The sequence below is a fragment of the Adiantum capillus-veneris genome, chromosome 18 (assembly GCF_014529385.1).
Source record: "Adiantum capillus-veneris isolate H3 chromosome 18, ASM1452938v2, whole genome shotgun sequence".
Lineage (NCBI taxonomy): Eukaryota > Viridiplantae > Streptophyta > Polypodiopsida > Polypodiales > Pteridaceae > Adiantum > Adiantum capillus-veneris.
Window position 1 is genome coordinate 146020593 of NC_140948.1, and position 10828 is coordinate 146031420.

At 44.0% G+C, this 10828-nt stretch overlaps 1 protein-coding gene across 1 annotated transcript in view; it reads left to right on the forward strand.

Annotated features, from left to right (window-relative positions):
- The window catches only part of LOC147436581 (Plastid-lipid associated protein PAP / fibrillin family protein), a 138748-nt gene extending 130280 nt beyond the window's left edge, over positions 1 to 8468 (forward strand). Inside the window, exons 9-11 of the mRNA XM_086489452.1 lie at positions 6318 to 6400; positions 6540 to 6647; positions 8240 to 8468. Of these exons, the coding sequence (XP_086345578.1) occupies positions 6318 to 6400; positions 6540 to 6647; positions 8240 to 8312 (264 nt within the window). The 3' untranslated portion in view covers positions 8313 to 8468. The remainder of the gene's footprint in view (positions 1 to 6317; positions 6401 to 6539; positions 6648 to 8239) is intronic.
- The last annotated feature ends 2360 nt before the right edge of the window (positions 8469 to 10828 follow it).

Below are 10828 nucleotides of genomic sequence, written 5' to 3' on the forward strand. Positions count from 1 at the left end.
GAATGATGGAGCAAAAGACGTCATGCGCACACTCACACACCCAGACAACTCAACGCAACACAAGGAGTTTACTTAAATTCCACCCCACACACACCACCAACTCAAGAGCTCAATAAAAATTCTCCCCACAATCCCCATTCAAACTCCAAACACCTCGATTTACAAGCCCTTGCCTGCCCGCGCACACTACAAGGTGAGTCGAGTTGACCAACACTTGAAATCACACTCGATGGTGACCAAAATATACAAGAAAAACTATTAAAAACTCAAAAACTCCAACCACAAAAGGCCTCTCTCAAACCATTGTAAAACCTTCACCAAACTCCACTACGTTAAACTCTTTGGAGTAGCCCCAACCGTAATGGCACCGATACAGGGTCACATGGTCTTGAAATCTGCACCTTCTTCCCTCAATTCCTCGTGCACACACATCCATGGAAACCTCAGAACTTCCATAGACTCTCCCAAGTGCAAAATTGAAGAGAAAAAGCACTCATTCACTCCTCCACACACTCGAAAACATGATATGAACGTGACGGGACTGCATTAGACTACCTATAGAAACCCTGCTTCCACACACAGAGATGTTAAAGCCCTGATATTGGGCTTCAAAAGTTCTCCCTCATCTTGAACCATCGTACCATTTTTGGACATTTTTTAATCTTTTTAGCCCCAGTTTTGGCCAGTTTTGACCCCTAGCAAGCATTTTTCGCGGAAAAAATACCAAATACACTCTAAAATCCACCAAATTCTATAGGCTTGGTCTTTGATAACCAAAAATCATTTCCACGTGGTCATATATCATTTTTTACCACTGGTAGGATGGTGTACGCATCACCGTAGATCAGGCACCGCAAATAGACAATTACCGCATGTGTCAAACTTCCCGCACGGGACAAGGGTGCCCACACCTCCCACTTGCATTATTTACATTCTAAAAATCTCCCACATTCCCTAGAGCCAAAAGACGCCACTTGGGACTACATCCAAGGCTTTGATACTCTATCCAGGCATGTACATGTGCCCGACTACAGGCACGCAAGCATGAATATTTACAATGTGTACACGTCACATCATTTTTTAAACTTGAAACCACTTTTCAAAGCTCCCAAATGCATGTATTTACATCTTTTTGTACATATTTCCATGCATATACACGCTACTTTGTACACGCCAAAAGCGGTTTATCAGCGTAAAGCATCTATAAGGTTGTCACAACTCAATAAAATATGAATTGAGAAATATAGATCGTTTTTTTCTATTTATATCAACTTATAAATTTCTTTTTCTTCTTTAAAATAAAAAAATTAGCTAGATAAGTGCATTTGAGTAGGCCACTGATGAGCAGTCACAGGTTTTGATGGACCTATGCCATGGGTGAGAATATAGATAATCCACACTCTCACCTAGCTAATCGAAAAGGGGGGTCTGTGGCATGTAATCCTTGCATATACTCACACATATAAAGGATTAATGCCTTGGAGTGTGGGCTAGACCCACCGAAAAAGACAATTACAATTAATAAGATGGCATTTTCATCAAAGACTGTCAATGTGCATACATGTAGTCTAATTGCATCGAATACATTTCTCTCCCCATAAACAGCTTGGATTGATGTTCTAAGGCTAGAATCCTGTTGGACTCCAAAGGAGCTTTCACTTGATACCCATATTAATGTTTCTTTGTTTTTAGCAGTTCTTCACTAAAGATTCTAGAGGATTCTAGAAAGTTCCAGAAGCTTCTACAAGACAAGGGCTAGAAGGATTTAGGAGTGCTCCAGAAGAAATATAAGTGTCAAGACACTTGAGACATGTGTAAAGACCCTTGTTAAAGGTAACTCACCTTTTTAGACAAGTGGAAAGACACTTGAGACACATGGAAGAACACTTGTCAAAGATCATTCACCTTTTTAGACAAGTGGCTAGACACTTGTTTTGATGCTACTTCAAAACCTCATTAAAACAAGTGGCTTCCACATTGCTCTATGGAGTTCAGATATGGGGGCCTTCATTGGTTGGACCATCATGGGAGGTCGGTTTGCACTGATGGATGGGGAGGCATGGAGAAACCCTTGGTCTCTTATTAGAGCCAAGGCTTCAGTACCACATCGAGCAGAGCTAGCTGCCCCCCCACTAGTGGTTGAGGCGCTCACCAAATTAGTCTCCTTTATACACCCCTTATGGGACCTCCCCAGAGATAGATATGCCCACTTAGCTCTTGGGTCCTTTGGACAGTTAGCTACGTAGGGAGATACAACATGATGGTATGGGGAGATGACATCATGGTTTCAGGTACATGGGTTCAACATGGACAGATTGCCCCCCTTCCAGTACTCATTGGATGCACCCGCTCTGACTCTTACACAGGCCGAGATCACTAGGCTCATCCACCAGGACCTGACTCAGCTAGATACCAGGAGGACTTGGATACAGCCGGCATGGGAGTTGGGCATGAAGCTGGCTTTCTATAGAGAGCATCTTCTCCAACTTATTGAGAATGGATTTGTGACGAGGCCCAGACACATGGACACCTACTTATCTCATGGGATATGATGTGCTATTGGCCAAGACACATGGACACCCACTTATCTCATGGGATATGATGTGCTATTGGTCAGATATGCACATCTTCATACCAGCTTCGGGCTAAGACTGTTATATACAGTTGAGTACCAGCAGAGGCTAGGACATGTCCCCTATGTCACATGGAGCGTGAGACAGAGCTGCAGTACATGCCACTGCCCAATTTACTATGAGATACGAGGCCGCTGCCACTGCTTGTTTGGAGAGGGCTGTGGACCACTCTCTAGAGTCATGGGGTACGAGGACCGGAGATGTCTGGGACTGTTTTTGCTCGAGCTGCGCAGACAAAGAGAGCCTGTTGAGAGGAGAGGCTAGCCAATCTTAGAGACGGATCACATACTTCTTTAGACTGTACACTAGGCAATCGGAGGAGCAGCTACCATAGCAGAGCTCACATTCTCCTCACATTAGAAGCACGTTGATCGATCGAGTGATCGACCTAGGGAGATCTAGGCGCCCACGAGTGCGGAGGACTACATAGCATCAAGGAAGGGTGCATCAGAGGACTTGGATCATTTTGACCCGACACGCACGACGCACGGTCAGACTGCTGACCATGGAGGAGATTAGCGACCGATGATGGATCTCCTGTGATTTAGCTCCTTGGAGGATTGTACACCGTGTACATCTTGTACCAACCTTTGTATCAGCCCTTGTATCAGCTCCTACCCATTATATGCCCACCCACATTGTGTTGTATTAGCCCTCAATCACTACTTTCACCCCCCTACTACACAGTTTTTGCTAGATGCTTAGTTTACATTTAGTTTAGGATTCTATAGTACCCCTTTTTTCAGTACCTTTTTTTACTTTTAGTACTCAAACATCGTATCAGATTCACTGCGTTGTAACTTTTTGGTCTCATAGGTCATTTTGGCCTTTTGAAGACGTTAATATAACATTTCATTTGATTTCATTCTCTCTCTCTCTCTCTCTCTCTCTCTCTCTCTCTCTCTCTCTCTCTCTCTGTGTGTGTGTGTGTGTGTGTGTGTGTGTGTTTTCACAATAGTAGCTCTATAAATTCAAGTTTTCAGCAGCTCTTTTGAAGTTTCAAGTTCTCTCTCCCGCCATGGACGCGACCACGAAAATGGATTACTACTATATGGCAAGGATGGGCTGATTTTGTACAAATTGGAAGGCTCTACTCCTATTTGTAGTTTCTTTTATGCATGTGCATTCATGTGCATCTCGCATGGTCTGCGAGTTTGAGTCTACCTAAACTTACTCTCAGGCTGATCGTAACTGAGCTGAAATATAAGGGACTTGGATTGATCATAAATACATTTTCCTTCAAGGGGGTTTTCCCATCTTCAACCCTTATTCTCTCTTATTCTCTCTTTGGTGTTTGTTATACATAATTTTCCAAGTTTTACAAAGTGAATACATAAGAAATAAGCACTCTATAGTGGTACGGGGCGCTTACAGATGTCACAAAGTGATGATCTTCAACCCTCATCCTCTCTCTACTATCTTTGTTGTTTGTTATATATAATTTTCCAAGTTTTACAAAGTGAATACATAAGAAATAAGCACTCTATAGTAATACGGGGCGCTTACATATGTCACAAAGTGATGATGTGGCGTGCCCAACTGAAAGGAACATGCCAAGAGGACATGAAGAACATAACCAAGAAGAACTACAGAAGTTATGGCCGAGAGGCCTAATAAGGAGTAGGATTTTAAAAACCAAACCCGCCAACTTAAAGAACTTATGGAGCACCGGCCGAGGGGCCTAAAACCCGAAAAAGACAAAGCACAGAAGCTAAGGCAGATTTTCATGAATTGCGCTGGCTGCCATGTGGCACTATTTTACGGAATTTCGCATTTTACGCTGGCTGCAATACTGGCGAATTTTTTGCAAGCTTTTGAGAGCAAATTCTTTTGGTGCTGGGTCAGGATCTAAGACACAAGTCCTCCCACAGATGCCAACTACTCATATCCTCTAAAAACAGCACTCTGCAACATGTGAAGCCTCTACTGAGACTCTGTGTAGGCGACCCTCTCCCTGGATTTCAAAGAAGATGGGGGGTGCAGACTCCGAGCAAGCACGAATTGCGATGAGGACCTCCAGTCGTGTGAAGGCCCTTATCCATCTAGGAGGAGTTGTCTCGAGAGGGGTGAGCCAATCAACTGGTAAAGCCTCTGTAATGTCCTGGCACATGCTCTGCACCCCTCTCATGCCTCGTAATTGGATGCTCTGTGCCTCCTCGAGCAAACCTGAAAACTGAAGCCAGTCGCCGAGAGCGCAGGCTGGGTCCTCTTCCATGGGACCCCAAAAAACATGAGGCCTACTACCAACCAGGGGACCTCTCCGAGTGCTAACCGTGTGGTTCCAAACAAGGGGCTGTCTCAAGCGCTCCTCCGTGCAAGTTAACATATGTGAATGACCAGATGTATTGCCAGTGTTTGCAGGTGCATTATTAAAATCCCCACACCAGAATGCATGCGATCTCCAAGGGTATTTGGTTAGATCTTGCCAAAGGTGGCTTCTTTGGGCGGAAACAGTATAAGCATATACCAACAACTTCCAAAATATTTCCCTGAACCAGACATTGAACAACCATCCATCACCCATTAGGGTCATTATGTGCCAATATTGGCTACAATATCTGCTTTATGAGTATGTACATAGCGTCAAGTCAGCTTCCACTTATCATGATTGCACAACTCGCACACATTGTATCCAAAACATCTAAGAGGAGAATTTACATGAGTCACTGAAAGAGACCATCAAGAAGTAGTGCCCATTGGCAAACCTGCATCCATGCCAAGAGTCAACAATAAACGACATGCATTCCTTGCGAGGATGGGAGGTGCATATGTGGTGGCCCCGATGTGGGAGTAGTTAAAGCATCTTTGTACGAGCGAACCACTCTATCCCATGATTCGACCAACGTTTTGTGAATGTGAGAAGTAGATGCAGGCTACCCACCACTTTTCCGATCCGAGGCAAGCACATAGTTTCTTGACGAAGGTGAAAAGCTTGGTTTAGCCGCCCCTTTTGGAGTTTCCCAACCTTCTTTAGAATCAACTAGTTTGGTTTTACCCTTAGTGCCGGTCTTCGCATTAGGCTGCACACACACCCACAGAATTAACAGGTCTAACATGGTTTTATCTTAACTTTGCCATGGAAGCTTGAGCTTGAATATAGGGGTAATTTAGTTTTTTCTTCATCCTGGTCGTATAGCATCATCTGGTTTGAAGTGGGCAAAGCAATGTTCGACTTACCTTCACAGAAAGTCGTACTCTTTGCAGTCAAGTATTCCTGCACAGCACACCCTCTCTCTAATCTTGTAAAAATGGCACACTTGTCGCACATTCAACCAGAAACACTCTTTTATGAAGCCTGATAGAAACTGGGTATTATGGAGTAAATTCTAATTTGGAGGAACTTTATACCAACCTGCACTCTTTGGCATGAATGTCATGGGTAAAGTGTTGTTGCTGTGGACGGCTGTAAACGGTCTCTGTAATACCATCTGATCATCTATCTTAAGTTCCCACAGAGCCTCCCGAGTCCGCATGTCTGGTATCTGATATACTTTCTGGAAGTGTAAGGAAAGATAAGGCTGAAAAACGAATCGGAAGTCACCAATCCCAATGCCTATGAGCTATTAATACTGGAACAGAAAAATAAAACTTTGAACAGAGGTGTTGGGAGTTCTAGCCCTAGTAACTATGCTGTTGATTGAGCGCTTACAAAGCAAGAGAGTTTTTATGTTTTCACATACACAGATAGTGGAAGCAGAGACTGGAAGATTGCAAAACCTGGTTGAGTTCTTTCCAGGATTTAAACTCAGAGCACGAGCAAGATCAGAGTAAGAGACACTTTTCTGGCCTTTGTTAAATTTACCGGATGATTCTTCCTTATACTGTAATGGTTGAAACTGTTTCGGCCACTCAGATATGATTGTATTGTAGCAGCTCAATTCTTGTCATTTGAAACTTTTTGTGCAGAGCCACCTCAGCACAGTGTCGTGATGTCAACATTGAAGGAGCTTCCCTTGAGGTGGGAGCCTTAGAGCTGCCTTTGAAGATTACAGGCTCCGGGTTCACTGAAGTTTTGTAAGAAACTGCCCATACACATGATCCTTCATATGTATGTGAACAAGGGCACACTTGCCTTGATGCATTTAACCCACACACACGCACACGCGCGCACCCACAGACACACATATAGTTTTCTTTGCTGGAAGCTTGTCTTACTATATTGCAGCGCACGATGCTGATGGAGGGTCATAAATGCAAAAGATTGAAAATGACAGGGCAAGAGAGGTATCAATATTCTGAGTACACAAACAGTCACAGGGAATGGCCATTTTTCACACCCATTCCTCGCTCCCTGTTCCAAGTTCCCAACCCATGTGAAGTTGCAAGTATGTAGTGCCAGGGATGGCACATCATCCCCGTTCCCTGTTCTGATCTTGCATTCCATGTGACTACGTTGACATAAAGGGATTGCCGGATAGACGCGCAACAGGATGGAATTTTGTTGAGAAGCAGCTCTCCACATACTTGATAAATAGCGGCTTTCCAATTAGTCATTGTTGGATGAATGTAGGTACATGTCATTATAGAACTTGCACAACAACTGTAAGGAGATTTGTTCACGTGAGTCAGTTGTGATAGATCCCAAAGCTCTATACTACCTATTTACCTTGGCTACTTAGTTGGATCATGGATAAGTAATACCTACCCAGTGACATATTATCGGACAAGTCCAATGTATGATGTAGAAAATAACATACCTCTATTGGTTGTTGACTTTTTAATATAGCTGGAAGAGTAGTCGGATTGGTTTGATCGCCTTGAAATTTAGTTAAGCGCCCACATACAGAGTTGTGAGATTTTGATGTAATGGCTAGTGGAGCCACATCAATGTTTTTGTATATGATTTCAGAGTGTTCTCTTAAATTCTCACAGCCTCTTTCTTCACCTTGCAAGTGCTGGGGAGTCCTTAGTACGGGAATATGAGATACTGATGCAATCTGTGATTTGAGTTCCTCCACAATGGATGTATCAGCAACCGTACCAGAGCCTGAGCTGAATTCCATTCATAGTCACATGGAACTCAAAATGGGAACGAGAACTCAGACTGGAACAGGCAAGAGTTGCGATTCCCTGACTGCATACTCACAACTGACACATGGAATGGGGACCAGAATGCGTATCACTATGATTCCGTGTGATTGTAAATACACGAGGGCTGAAGAGCCACAGGTCAAGCAAGAAATACTGCCAGAATTTCATCCTGTGTACCTGTGTGTGCTGTGTACTTGTTTTATTAATCTGTGCTGTACATCTTTTACTGGTAAGTGATTACCACTTATGTTGCTCAAAATATCCAATATGGCTTCGTGTAAAACCCCATTTGCAAGCTCAAGAGGTATTGGAAATCATATGTAATTTGAAATTGCGAACTTCTTTCCTCCTTCAACTTTCATCCAAGAAAAGTTCATCAGGGTGTTTTATGTGTAAACACCATTGGCCAAACTCATTACAACATTTATTGCTTTTTTTCTTTGTGCTGCATAGGGGATGTACGGTATCGATAGGCATCGAGCTACAGATGCTTGGATGTGTGTCTGTGATAGCAAAGATCGATTATTATCAGATGGAGCAATTTGAACTGATTAGGGAATTTTACTCTTTGCCAGGTACTTGGACAAGAGAATCCGCATCACACGTGGAAACAAAGGGAGTACTTTTGTACATGTGCGAGATGAGTAACTTGTAAACATTTCAAAATTTCCTTGTAATCAAGTCGTTGGTAGCTCTTTGTAATTGATTTTTGGTGGCAAATAGCCACCGTGTATTACCTCCTGTTGTAAATTACCTCCTGTTGTAAATAGATGCTGTTCACCGGAAAAGTCATCTTTTAGGCAAGTTTACTAGACACACATATGGGCAAGTTTTTTTTTTTTTTGCAAGAAAAAGATCATTCCATTAGTTAAGAAAACTGCCCAATGGGCTACAATCTGCCCCTGCTAGAGAGGGCTACATCAACATGTCGGGAGACTCTCCCGATGAAAAGACAACATATGTACAATGATGGCTAAATCAGGAGATGGGACTGTCAATGCCAACGATGTGAAAGTGTAGAGCAATGCAGAGAATACGAGAGAGAGAGAGAGAGAGAGAGAGAGAGAGAGAGAGAGAGAGAGAGAGAGAGAGAAAGAGAGAGAGAGAAATGAAATGTTATATTAACGTCTTCAAAAAGGCCAAAATGACCTATGAAACCAAAAAGTTACAATTGGTGAATCTGATACCATGTCTGAGTACGGAAATTACAAAGTTACAAAGAACTAACACTAAGACGCTTAGGAGAAAGGAAATCGGGGGGGGGGCGTTGTGGGTTCAGATGAAATTTCTCATCGGTCGCTGTCGGATCTCATCGACCTCCTCCATGGTCAGTACTCTGGTTGGGCGTCTTGCATGTCGAGCTAGCGTGATCTGTATCGTCTGTTGCCGTCTTCGTCGGTAGTGGGAGACCCCCTGAGATAGTGGACGTCTGGATCTGCCAAGTTCCGTGGCTCGATCAAGCAGTGTACCTCTAGTATGAGTAGGCTGTGAGAAATGAAATGAAATGAAATGATATATTAACGTCTACAAGAGGCCAAAATGACCTATGAGACCAACTGATTACAATGATGAGTCTAGTACCAAGTCTGGGTACAAACAAGAAAACTACAAACAAAGAACTGATAGGAGTGCTACCGACTCCTATGGGTGGCTGGTAGGCTGAGCAATGGTATCATGCCATAAAGGTACAAAGTGGGGATAAGTGTCACCATGATACAATATAGCAATAGCATGAAGCCTATCCCGATCGACATTCTGGGTGTCGTGCTAGAATCCTGTGGATCCTCTGCCGCAATCTCCGCCGGTGCTGCGTGGCTCCCCTCCTCAGTCGCGGTCGTCTCGATCTCCCTAACTCTATAGCTCGATCAATGAGAGTACCGCTGATGTGTGTATGGGTGGGAACCGAGCTCTCTGGTGGTGGTGTCCCCTCTGACTCTGTGGTACTCAGACTGAAGAAATCTGAGATGCGTCTCTGGGACTGTCTCTGTCTTTGCCCATTCAATAGAGCGTCTCTATGTCTTTGAATCTCAAGTAGGAATAATCCGAGACATCTTTGATCCTGATATCTCATGACTCTGTCTAACGAGTCAAAACCATCTCTGAATAGACAATGAAAGTGTCCCCGTATCTCATAGTAGACTGTGCAGCGACATATGTAGTGAAACTCTGTCTCTGGCTCTGCATGGCATAACTGACATATCCTACTGTCTGCTGGTATGCCTCTGAATCTACCTGTCTCAATCCCAAGCTGGTGTGAAGATGTGCGAATCTGGCCAATAGCACATCGTAACCTATGAGATAGATGTGTGTCCATGTAACTGGGCCGTGTGACAAATCCGTCTGTTGTGAGTTGAAGAAGATGTTCTCTATAGAAAACCCTCTTCGTACCCAACTCCCGTGATGGTTCTGTCCATGTCCTCTTGCTATCAAGCTGGATAAGATCCTGCCGAATGAGTCTAGTAGTCTCCATCCGTGTAAGAGCCAAGGATGGTGCATCAAGAGAATACTGGAAAGGGGGCAGCCTGTCCATGCTGAAACCATGCCTCTGAAACCATGAGCTCATCTGTGCATACCAACATGATGCATCTCCCTGTAATGCCAGCTGTCTGGATGACTCGAGAGCAAGCCTGGCATACCTGTCCCTGGTGGTGTCCCATAAGCTGTGTACAAATGATACTGATCTGGTGAGTGCCTCAACCTCCATAGGTGGGGCAGCCAGCTCCGCTCGTATGATGTCATGTGGGACTGAGGCCTTGGCTCTAATCAGCCTAGAAATCATAGATATCAGGGGTCTCTCCATATTAGTCCATCCAGCACTGTCAATAGACGGTCCCCAAACCTGAACCGCGTAGTGCATAACTGAAGCGACCAAAGTATCGAAAAGCCAGAGCTTTGTTCGAGGTTCCTGGAACTGAACTTGCGAACAAATCCTCTCTAAACCACCTAGGGCTGCATAGGCACGAGTCAATCTAGTGTCTGCTGCCACTTTCAGTGTGAACCTCGGTCCACTAAAGACCACCCCAAGATATGTGTATGCATCAGTGTACTCCATACTGTCCTGTCCATATGTGAAAGTAGGTGCTGATCTCCTAACCCACTGTGGCGTGGTATTAATTACCATGACCTTGGTTTTACCAAGGTTGACAGACAATCCACTATCCTCT